The 12,849-nt window shown below is 35.6% G+C and overlaps 1 protein-coding gene and 1 long non-coding RNA gene across 2 annotated transcripts; both read left to right on the top strand.

The window, feature by feature from the left end:
* The first annotated feature begins 1,926 nt into the window (after nt 1–1,926).
* Nucleotides 1,927–2,952, top strand: LOC141607288 (uncharacterized). The gene has a single exon (XM_074426644.1). It carries the CDS (start codon nt 1,927–1,929, stop codon nt 2,950–2,952), a length of 1,026 nt encoding a protein of 341 aa, XP_074282745.1.
* Nucleotides 2,953–9,970: 7,018 nt separating this feature from the next.
* On the top strand, nt 9,971–12,278 carry LOC141605368 (uncharacterized). Its single transcript, XR_012526337.1, has 3 exons — nt 9,971–10,139; nt 10,237–10,345; nt 12,074–12,278. It is a non-coding gene; the product is annotated as an uncharacterized LOC141605368 (long non-coding RNA).
* Nucleotides 12,279–12,849: the final 571 nt, after the last annotated feature.

Here is a 12,849-nt window from a genome sequence, read left to right on the forward strand (position 1 = left end):
GACCTCTGTTTCTGAGTCTAATCGTACTGTTATGCCTGCATTTACTGCTCAAACTGCTAGTCTTGCTCATTCCAGTAGTATTGATGTTTCTACGAGTGCGATAACTACTGAATCTGTTGCTACGACTATGGTTTCCGCTGAAAATGCTGGTACCCCTGATACTACTCATATTGATGTTACCCCTGTTGTTTCTACTGTTTCTACTGCTGCCATGACTGAAAATCCTTCTAGGGATACTATGTCCTTGGACATGAATGCTGTTTCTATCTGTGAAAAGCCTCTTAATTCCCTAGCCCCTGGTCCCTGTTTCTTAGATGACCATACCTATCATTCTGGGTGTGTGAATCAGAAATCTAAGAAATGGGCAGATGTTGCCAAATCAAAGAACCAGCTGGGAATGAGTCTCTTCTATCATGAGAATAGTAAGCATTCAGCTGAAATTGATATTGATTTGGGGGATTTCCGGGAGGAACTAAATCTTTGGAACTATACTCTCATGGGTAATGTGATTGGTTTGAAACCTACCCTTAAGCATGTTGGGGATTTTGTCCTTAAAAACTGGGGAGGGATTGCAAATCCAGTTGTCCAATATTTTAAGAGGGGTTGGTTCAGTTTCAGATGTGCCTCTGAGGAAGAAATGAATAATATCCTTAAGAAAGGGCCATGGAAATTGGGTGGACATTCCCTTATCCTGAAACAGTGGTCTCCTTCTTTTTCCACTTCCATGGAAAGGGTGTCCACTATTCCCATCTGGGTCAAGTTCCCTGATCTGGACCCTTTCCTTTGGTCCAGTGCTGTCCTCAGTAAGCTTGCTAGCACTATTGGGAGACCTATGTTTGCTGACTTAACTACCACCTGCAAAGAGAGACTCTCATTTGCTAGGGTCATGGTGGAAACTGATATATCTAAGTCTCTCCCTGAGCAGGTTACCCTTAATACTCCTTTTGGGCCTCGTACTCAGAGGATTGACTATGAATGGTTGCCTTGGTTCTGCTCTGGTTGTGGGAAAATGGGGCATCAGTTAAGCTCTTGCAAGAAGAGCAAACCTGACAAACCTGCTCCTAAGGTGGCTTCTAAGCCTATTCCTAAACCAGCTGGGAAAGACAGTACTGCCAGAACTCTTTCTGGGGGGCCTAGGACTGATAAACAGACTCCAGCTCAAAACTTGAAGAGAGCTGAGCCTGCTTCTGTGTCTATTCCTCTCCAGAATTCTTTTGCTTCTCTGGACACTGCCTCTGGCATGCTGGCTCAGACTGAGAGTGGCACAAATGCTATCCAGCCTACTGTCTCTCCTAAAGCTATGAGCAGGGCAGCTCTGATAGCGGATAGTCCAAACTTGGGCAAAGATCTGGTTGGTGTTACCTCTGACAGTAGCTCGGTTGTTCCTCAACAGATACTGACAGCTGCTATGTCAAATGACATTAACCAGGGGGATTCTTCAGCTGCTAAGGAAGGTCCTATGTTCACTCCTTCTCTGGAAATTGAAAACTCCCTTAAAAATAGTCAGTTAGATCAGCAAGCTCTGACTCAAATAGCCTTGAAGAGAGCTTTGCTTGCTGCAGCTAACCCTGGTTTACTTTCTGACTCTATTGACAGCAGTGATATCATGCTATCAGATACTCAAATAGCCTTGAAGAGAGATCTGATAGCTCACTCAAAGCCTTGCCTGCTAGGTGGTACCTCAGTGGGTTTAGTGGGGGTTGTCACTCTTGGGCAAGGGGATCCTAACCCCCCTAGCCTAACCAGAGCACAGCTCTTCTCTTCTCCCACTGTAATGCACCAAGAATGCAGCAAGAAGGATAGGTTGGACGAGTCTCAAATAGCCTTGAAGAGAGACCCTCTAACTGATTCAACTATGTTTCCTAGTCCTGATGGGACAATAGCTAGAACTGATCTGGGTGATGGGGCCCCTCGTGATAGAGGTAAATGAGGATTGCCTCCTGGAATATCAGAGGGGGAAATGACCCTCTCAAGCAGCAGGATGCCCTGACTTTTCTAAGATCCCATAGAATTGATGTTTTTGGACTTCTTGAAACAAGAGTCAAAGAAAAGAATGCCCTAAAAATTGTTAGGCATGTTTTTAAAGAGTACAAAGTGGTTCATAACTATAAGGAACACTACAATGGCCGCATCTGGCTCATTTGGAAACCCTCTAGTGTGACTGTCACCCCTCTGCTTTTTAACTCTCAATTCATTCACTGTGAAGTTTTGCACCATGCTACTGATCATAGGTTTCATGTGACTATGATCTATGCAAGTAACAATGCTAGAGAACGTGACATGCTCTGGTCTCATCTCATTAATATCAAAAATACTGTAAAAGAATGGCTTCTCCTTGGTGATTTTAATGTGGTCAGGACTGTTGATGAACATGTTAGTAAGACTCCTGCTCACCTTGCTGACATTCTTGATTTCAACGCCTGCCTTCTTCAGTGTGAGGTTGATGATGTTTATGGTACTGGCAGTGTGCTTACCTGGAATAATAAGCAGGAGGATGAGGGTCAAGTCTGGTCCAAGCTTGATAGAGCTTTGGCAAACTCTTCCTGGCTCACCACTTTCCCTGCTACCTCTGCAAACTTCCTTACTCCTGGTATTTCAGATCATTCTCCAACTCTGGTTACTGTTTTTGAGGATCAAAAGGTCCCTGCACGTTTTAGTTTCCTCAATTGCTGGATTGAACACCCTGATTATCATACCACTGTCCAGAATGCCTGGATGGAACCTGTCACTGGTTCTCTCCAATTCAAGCTTTTTGCCAAGCTGAAAAATGTGAAGACTAAGCTCACTTCAATGCATAAGAATAATTTCACTGATATATCTTCCCAGATCTCTTCTTGCAAGGACCAACTTCAACAATGTCAACAACAGCTTCAAACTGATCTCCACTCCATGGCTCTTTTGGATCAGGAGAGGGCTTTGCTTGCTCAGTATGTGCAATTAAAAAAAGACTGAAGGAATTATGTTAAAACAAAAGGCCAAAATTGAGCATATTTCTGTCAACGACTCCTCTTCAAAATATTTTTATGCTAGGATTCATGATAGGAAGCAGCAACAGATCATTGGGCAAATTCAAGATAAAGATGGTCTGGCTAGATGTGGCCTTAATGATGTAGCTGCTGGATTTGTTGAGTATTACAAAAGTCTTCTTGGCACTTCTGTAAGCACTTCTCCCCTGGATATTTCTTTTCTCCAGTTGGGGCAATGTGTCACTGATGAGGACATTCTGGGACTAACCAAACCTATTGAGACTTCTGAAATCAAAACTGCTCTTTTTAGTATTGGCTCTGATAAAAGCCCCGGGCCTGATGGGTTCTCCTCTGCTTTTTTCAAAGCCTCTTGGGATGTGGTGGGGCCTGATTTTTGTAAGACTGTCCAAGCATACTTTAGGAATGGCAGGCTAAGTAAGCAGGCCAATGCTACCCTTATTACACTCATTCCTAAGAAAAAGGTCAGCAGTTCTGTTAAAGATTTTAGACCTATATCCTGCTGTTCAACTTTTTACAAGACTATTAGTAAAATCCTCTCAAATAGGATTCAAAATGTCCTACCCCATCTCATTGGAACTGAGCAAGCTGCCTTCATTCTGGGAAGAAATATACATGAAAATATTATGTTGTCTCAGGCTCTTGTTAAAGGTTATGGTAGGAAGCTCTTAACTCCAAGATGTCTTATAAAAGTTGATCTCAGGAAAGCTTTTGACTCTCTTCAGTGGGCTTTTGTAAAAGATATGTTGGCAGCCTTTAAATTCCCTCCTCAGTTTATTGACTGGATCATGGGTTGTATCTCTTCCTCATGGTTTTCTATCAAGCTCAATGGAGCTGTTCATGGATTCTTTCAAGGGAAAAGTGGTCTTAGACAGGGAGATCCTCTCTCTCCCTATCTTTTTGTCCTCAGCATGGAGATCCTGTCTCGATATCTTAGGAGGATTTGCACTCAACCTAATGTATCTTACCATCCTAAATGTTCTAAGCTTGGCCTCACCCACCTTATTTTTGCAGATGACCTTATGATTTTTACCAGGGGTGATGTGCCTTCTGTTACTGCTGTGTTGAAAACCCTTCAGGATTTCTCCAAGTGGTCTGGGCTTCATGCTAATACTGAGAAAACTGATGTGTACTTTGGAGGGGTTCCTGTTGATGTAAAGAACCAGATTCTTCTTGTCACTGGGTTTTCTGAGGGTCATTTCCCTTTTAGGTACCTGGGTTTACCTCTCAATGTTGCTCGAAACACTGTTGAGAATTATGGTACTCTTCTCAGTAAAATTCAGAATACTCTTCACCACTGGACTGCAAAGTCCTTCTCCTATGCAGGCAAGGTCCAACTTCTCAACTCCGTCATTTTTGGAATCACAAATTTCTGGGGAGCTTGTGTCATTTTACCTAAAAGTATCATCAAAATTATTAACAAGCTTTGTAAGGATTTCTTCTGGAACTCGGAGGATGGCATCAGGAGAATGGTCTTTAAAAGTTGGAGGAGCATTTGCACTAGCTGGGATGAGGGTGGTTTTGATATTAGGGAACTTCTTTCTTGGAATAAAGCCCTGGTAGCAAAATGGCTTTGGATTCTTATACATAAAAAAACTGGTCTCTGGTTTGCCTGGACTCAGGCTTATCACTTCCCTACTGTGGTTTTTTGGGATCTAATGAGCAAGGATAGGCACTCTGAGAGCCTAAAGAGCATCATCACTGTCAAGAATGAAATACTCCAAAGAACTGGCTCTCAGATTGCTGCTCATCAGCTTCTTTCCTCTTGGATTGTGCATGGGCATTTCAAAATTGACAGGGCTTATAACTGGTTCAGGACTGCACAAGTCTGTCTTCCCTGGGCTCGAGCTTTAAAGCATCAGTTTATCCTCCCCAACCACGGTTTAATCACTTCCTTGGCTATTCAGCAACAGCTGGCTACTGTTGATAATCTGATAAGTAGAGGGATGATCATTCCAAACAGGTGCATCCTATGTAAGAACTCAATGGAGACTCACAGTCATCTATTCTTCAACTGCCCATTCTCTCATGCTGTATGGACTGCTCTCCTTCAGTGGCTAGGCCTTGATGACAGAGGGAGTGACTGCAAAACTGAACTACTCTGGAGTATGCAACGGGGTAAACGCAGACATTGGAAGAATGGCTGGTACACTAGTAGTATTGCAGCTGCTTGCTACTATATTTGGACAGAAAGGAATGCTAGACTCTTCACTGGGAAAGAAGCAGAGGTTGAGCAACTTGTTTTTGTGATAAAGACGACTGTTAGTACTCGTATTCTAGGGAAGACTTCCTCTATTCACTATGCCCATATGGCTAGTCAGCTCTCTAGGCTTTGATTTCATAGCCCTAGTGGATATGCTTGTATTGAAATCTTTGTCCTTTTTTTTACCCTTTATGGATGAATAAAAAGGACTATAAATTTCTTGCAAAAAAAAAAAAAAAAAATAATAATAATAATAATAATAATAACAATAATAATAATAAAGCAAACTTTTCACATTCCATTTCTCCTTACACCATATTTATGTCTATATTAGACTTCATAATACTGAGAAAAATCTATAACTCTATAATCTAAATAAAAAATCTATAATCTATAAATCAATACTATATATTAAATCCAGAAACCAAGGGACTTCAATGTAATTAAAGAAAGTTATACAAATTAATTATACTATATAGTTTTAAATCAATAGCACCGTGTGATGGACCCGATTAAGGGATCTCAATACAAATATTATATAGTTTGATTTAAAATTAAATTATATAGAAGCTTGGTAATTTTCCTAAACATGGTCAATTTCCTTAAAATAAAATAATTAATTAAGATGGTCAATTTCCTTAAAATAAAATAATTAATTAAGATGGTCAATTTCAAGGAGACTAAAAGAAAGAAGATGCTTGGTAATTTTCCTAAATATTTATAGAAAACTAGAAGATGGTCAATTTCCTTAAAATAAAATAATTAATTAGTATATATACATCCACACTTATGGTATTAATTATTATCATCATAAAATTATATATTAAATTTAAAATCTATGCAATTTTATTAAATATTAGATGTATAGAGATGTTAATTATTTAACATATAAAAAATATAATAAGTAGGTTATAAATAATTCAAGTTAGATTCCATAATCTTGTATATAATATTGCATAATTTTTTCGATTTGATTTGATGCATATATGTAATATATTTATATATATAAATATATAATCCTCTTAAAATTGCATGCCTAAGTAGTAAAAGTAATTTCGTCAGTAAAGAAAAGAATTGTAGTAACATTGGATATAGTTATATGATAGTAATCACTCATTTGAATAGTAAAAGTAACAATATTATCAACGAGATTAGTGAGATTGGTAAAAACAACAACGGGAGTAGTGAAATAATCAATATTAATGCGGCAATAGTGAAATTATCAATATTAATGCGGCGAAAGAGTGACAAAGAATAATAATTACGATGGGAGTAGTGAAAGTAACAATGATTACGGGCAAGTATTGAAATGTTATTACTATTGTTTCATTAATAAGAGTAAAATATTAATAACGGGAGTAGTGAATTTGTCTCAAAATTTATTTCATCGTAATTTAGAATATGTTATAAAAAAATATATTGATAATAAATTTATGGGTTATGCAACTTTAAGTAGTTTTATTTAATAAAAAAAAATAATGGTAAATAGATGTAGCACGGGCGAAGCCGGGCACTAATACTAGTTTGAAATATCGAATGGTAGCAAAAATCTTTAATAAGTTGTTGACACTTGACATGTTGTTACATTATTGTCTTTCACTCTTTCCTACACTTTAGTCTCCTTTGTAACACTTATGTTCTGTTTTTATTTTGTTAAACATGTTACAAATCAAATTGTTTAACCAAACTGTTAAAGTACGATGCACATATGTCAATTTGATCTTATCATAGTGTTATAATATTTTAAGCCTTTATATCATTTTTTTGTCTTTCATCAAATATACTATTCTGTAACTCACAATATTTTTTGGATAAATATTTTTTTTTGAATGATTTGTTCATATTTTATTTTCTCATGAATTAGCAAAGGCTAATATTTCATATGAAGTACTCCCTCCTATTCTAAATAACTCTCCCTATTTCCTTTTTCGTCTATTCACAATACTCTCCATATTTCCTTATTTGGCAAACTTTTATACTTATTTTAATCACCCCATCCCACAACAATACTCCACAATACTCATACTTTATCTTATTTTAATCACCTTACCCCACAACAATACTTATTTTAATCACACAATACCTTCCATCTCTCCAATCTCCTAACCCCCCACAAATACTTTACCATATAATACTCTCTTCCTTAATTCTTGTGCCCTCCTTAAATAGGGAGGGTTATTTAGAATAAGAGGGAGTATAATAGTATTGTTTTGATTATAAGTTTTGATGAATGATCGAATATGAAGAAGCTATTTTTGGAATCGTATATGCATAAATCTCTATTAATTGCGTGATTCCGAGAAATGTGTAATTAGTTTTGCACATCTTATACTACTAATAATAATTAATAGAGTTCACCTATAAAGTTTTGATCCTTATTGTAATCTCTTAATTTTTGTCCCAAATCTAATCTTATATATACTACGGAGTATATTATTAGAACACAAAATGTGATATTTTAAATATATGTAGCCTGGCCTTTCCTTGGAGTTATTCGGAATAGTTGTTAAAGTTGCTCACATAAAAGTTCATGGCCGTTTCCTTGCAAGATAAACAAAAGGCCAAGTACTTTAAAATGCACCAAAACGATAATAAAAACCACAAATTCTCATTTGTGACGGACATATCTGTCGCAAGCTTACGGGTCAAATACAACCCATGTAGAGTAGATAAGACAAAAGCAAAGTGCCTAGGGAGTAGCATTCTGTTTTGACTTATCTACCCCATATGTTATTACTTGACCCGTCGCAAGCTTGTGACGGATATACCCGTCAAAATGGAGACTTGCTGAATAAAAACAATATCTCCATTCAAGCAATAAAGAGGCAAGTTACAATGTTTGTTGGTGAAGAAAACCATTCATATTTTATAATCTTTAAGCCGATCAAAGCAATAGTCAAATAATAAAGAGACAATTGAAGAATCATTGATTAAAGAGACAGTTTTAGAATCATTAGCAACTCAAACGAGAAAATTGAGAATCGTTGATTTTCTTTGGGTTTTTGTCAAACACAACCTTTAAAAAAATTTTTTTTTCCCAAACACCACCTTTAAAAAAAAGTTTGTGAAACACAACCTTTAATAAATTTGTTTTTGTTAAACACGACATTTTGGCTAGAGTATTAACACTTGCAATGGGGTGACTTTCAGTCGATGTTTGAGATAGCAAACGAGGTTGGTTTGAGGTGTTTTTAGACTCGTTGGAAAGGTGGAATAAAAACTTTCCAAGCGTTATCAATACGGTGGTGATATATGGCCTTATCTGGGGTCTACTGGTGTATAAAGTAAGGTTGGTCAAGGAGTGAATTAGTGTTTTTCTGATTTGTTTTTACCTCCAATTCACTCCTTGACCAACCTTACTTTACACACCAATATACCCTATATAAGGCCACCTATCACCACCGTATTAGTAACCCTTGTAAGCTTGTACTCCCACATTTCCAAAGAGTCTAAGAATACCTCAAATCGACCTCGTTTGCTACCTCAAATATCCACTTAAAGTCACCCTATTGCAAGTGGTTAAACTCTGGCCAAAATGTCGTGTTTTACAAAAAAAAATTTATTAAAAGTTGTGTTTTACAAACTTTTTTTTTAAAGGTGGTGTTTGGAAAAAAAAGTGTTTTAAAGGTTGTGTTTGACAAAAAAACTCATTTTCTTTCTATAAAATCTCATCCAAATATCAATTCATATTATCTTATTTGATACCAGGTTGTCCAAACCAACATTATCCGTCCTTACAAAAGTCGGTTTTTTTTGTTCTCACTGTAATTTAGAGTATTTTATTGGGATTTTGTCTCTCTCTTTTCCTTTTCTTTTTATTCATGTATCTATAAAATATAATTAAAAGACTACCCTAAAATGACAAATAAATGCCACCTAGACAAAGCCACGTAGAATCCAAAAAGCCACCTAGATTAAAATTTAATGTGACGTGGCATATTTAAATGTGATGTTGCATATTTTTAATGTGACATGGCGAATTAATGTGACATGGATTATAAATTTATTATTACATGACTTAATTGAAATCATTTATCTATAAATTAATCTAATTCACTTATATCTATAATATTAAAGAATATTATTATTATTCTTAAATTAATTTTATATATTAAATATATTTTCTTCCAAAATTTATAAAACCCTCACAAATTTACATCAAATTTCATAATTTATAATTAATATTGACATTTTAATTGAAATTTTTGAAATAAAACATGTTAATAAATTTCATAATTTATAATTAAAATTGAATTTTTAATTGAAATTTTTGTAATAAAACATGTTAAGGAATTAATCTATAAAATATAATTAAAAGGCTACCCTAAAATGACAGATATGTAACGCCCCGTAATTTCGGATCGTTAAAATATTTCTAAGATAATTAATTAATCAAGTAAAATTTGACAATAATGTATTTAAAGTAAAAATAATTCAAAGAAATATAACTTTATTATATTTTGAAGGAAAGTATTTATTTTGATAGTTTTGAAATGTTTAAAAATAGTTTAAACCGTGTAAAATCTTTTATTTCGAAATAAGGGCGTGTCGGGGGGAAAATGACAATTCGTTTGAACGTTGGGTAAACGAATATGGAAATGGGTCGTATGAATACTCGATTTTATTGTAATCTCGTGTTTAAGAACTTTGGACTTGACGGAATTTGCATTTGACTTACGGATTTAATTATTATTGAAACAAGTCAAACCCGACTCGTAAAAATCCCGACTAACAATCCCGCACTTCCTTTTCTCCTTTCCTTCTCCCTTACACGGCTGACCAGCCCTTCCTTTCTTTCTTTTTTCTGGTTTGTTCATATCATCATCATCAACAAAACACCAAAACACCATTTATATAATTTCAAGCTCAAAATCGACGTAATTTCTTCGTTACTAGTCCGTTTTTCGCATAATTTACCTTTCCGGAATCCCCTCGCCACGATCTACAACTTAGTATGTTCTAATTTCAGTTTTCATTAAGTTATTTTAAGACCAATTTTCGGAAATTCGGTTTTATATGCTTATTATTGTGTTTTAATTGTTTATTTAGGTGAAGGATTGGAAGACGAGTTCGGAGACTCGTATATTGTAGAGGATAGCGGCTAGTGTCGTTAGGGTTTGGGTTTTCAAGGTGTTAATTGCTCTTTTTCTAGCTTAAGGTAACATATTTCGAGTTACTCGACGAAAGATCGTCACATGTATTTGATTTTTGTATGTTTGGTGATTTTTGTTGGTGTAGTAATTTTCACATGTTTAGGATGGTTGCATGCATGTCAATTGTTAGCTTAAATTATGCCTTTTGTTAGTTTAAATTAACAAAGTTGAATTGGGAACGATTAATTAATGTTCAGACGGTCTTATAATGTATAAAAATGAAAAAAAGAGGAGAAATGGCGCGCAAATGCCCGGCCGGCAGCAGCCGGCAGGCCCACGGCAGCCCCCCGACCGTCTTGGGATTGGCACGGGTTGGTCCGTGCTTGTTTTGCGGTTTTTCGTACAATATTGGTCATTTCGGGTTAATTAAGGTTAGAATAGTATAAGTAACAAATGGGTAGTATTTTGATAGTAACAAAAATTATGTTATTGGTAAAATTGTGCTCATATTAATAGTTATCACATGTTAGGGTAGTTTACAAAAGGAAATTGTAATTAATAGGCTCAAAATGAATTTTATAGCTATAATTGTAATGTTTTGTTGATTGTCTGAAAATCGAGCCTTAGTCCCTTTGATCGATGCGATGTCGATTAATTGAGTGATTGGTCACCATAATTTGACCCGTACTGTCGCGGGTGGGGTTGCGGGTAAAAATTCGGTTGAATGAATTAGATAATCGGCCTTTTTCTTGTTTTAGGCCATTTATCAAGCTTTAGTTCACATGTATAGCTTATTGAATTTAATAGTGTCTTGTATTGTAGAAATGGCCCTAGTTTCCCTGAAGCCTTTAATATGGTTACTATTGTTAGAATTAGAAGTTAGTATTGAATACTTATTGAGGATTCTCATTTGGGATTGTATCTTTGTAATTAGACATTATAAGCCTTTCACATGATAGAATGCTAGAATTTATATTGATAAGTAGGACTTTTTGCCCTCTTAAGGTTAAGTGGGTGTCTTACTTGACTTGTGTGGTGAGTTATGTGTGGTGTGGGTTAAAATATTCAAGTCGGGACTAGGCTGGGACTAGGTCCTAGGTGAGTATTTCGGCCTCCATCATAGATAGGTCTTTATAGTCTTTGACGAGTATATGTTCACTGCTTGATAGCCTTTGTGTTCCTGACTAGTGGATGTTTATCCAAGTTGGGGCATGACCTCAGGTACTTATTTTGATAGTATGGGGTCAGCTTAAGTACTAGCCAACCCTTCGGTGGTGTCCTTAGGGTACTCACTTCACTTTGTTTTAAAAAAAGTTGTGAGTCTTGGGTGCGGTGGTGTGTATCCGCATGTCTAGGTCTGCGCAGATTTTAGGCTAGGGTTGTGTTGTCTCTTGGCCATGTTTTCTTAATAGTAACCGCTGAGCCAAGATACCGGTTCGATTACCTTCCCTACCTCGTGGTATAGACTCGAGTTACAAAGTGACTATTGACCGTACTAAGAACTTATGCCTGTCTTTGATATATTGCCCTTTCTTGTATGGTGATTTATGAATCGTAATAGGTGAGATGTAAGCGATTCTGATTGATAAAGTTTGGATTACTATTTGTTATCTGATTCACATGATAGTTTAGTTTGGTCAGTTTAGGGGTCATTTGCTAGAATACATGATAAGTAAATGGTTTATCAAATTGTTTACATGTTACATTAATTTTGACGATTCGTGGCTGGGAGGACTCGAAGTTACTCCCCACTGAATTGTGGCTTTCGTGTTTGTATAAAATGCGATTGACAGGTTGTTGATGCTTTGTTTGGGGTCACAGACGGCTAGTGAGCAAGGAACCTTGGACCTAGTTTTGGCTATTCTATTAGTAAACCTTTTATACTTTTGGTTTGTATATAATTTGAAGGGACATATGTCTCCCTTTCTATTTTTGGTTTGTATCCTTATATTTCCGCGTCTTATGTTATGTATGTAAATTAGTTTATCAGTTGTTGCAGGGTTTTTGACACTCTTCTTGAGTTGGAATTGGTTGTGAATGGTTTAGTTAGAAAATTTTTGAAATTGCAGGTTTTTGGGACTAGTTGAACCATTTACAAACATATCCTACCAGTTTTTCTGTAGAATTTACGTTTTTTTTAAGGCTAGAATTAAGGGTGTCACAGATAAATGCTACCTAGACAAAGCCACATAGGATCCAAAAAGCCACCTAGATTAAAATTTAATGTGACGTGGCATATTTAAATGTGATGTTGCATATTTTTAATGTGACATGGCGAATTAATGTGACATGGATTATCAATATATTATTACATGACATTAATTTAATCATTTATCCATAAATTAATTTAATTCACTTATATCTATAATATTAAAGGATATTATTATTATTCTTAAATTAATTTTGTATATTAAATATAGTTTCTTCCAAAATTTATAGAACCCTCACAAAGTTACATCAAATTTCATAATTTATAATTAAAATTGACATTTTAATTGAAATTTTTGTAATAAAACATGTTAATAAATTTCATAATTTATAATTAAAATTGATTTTTTAATTAAAATTT

Source organism: Silene latifolia, chromosome 10 (genome assembly GCF_048544455.1).
Source record: "Silene latifolia isolate original U9 population chromosome 10, ASM4854445v1, whole genome shotgun sequence".
NCBI lineage: Eukaryota > Viridiplantae > Streptophyta > Magnoliopsida > Caryophyllales > Caryophyllaceae > Silene > Silene latifolia.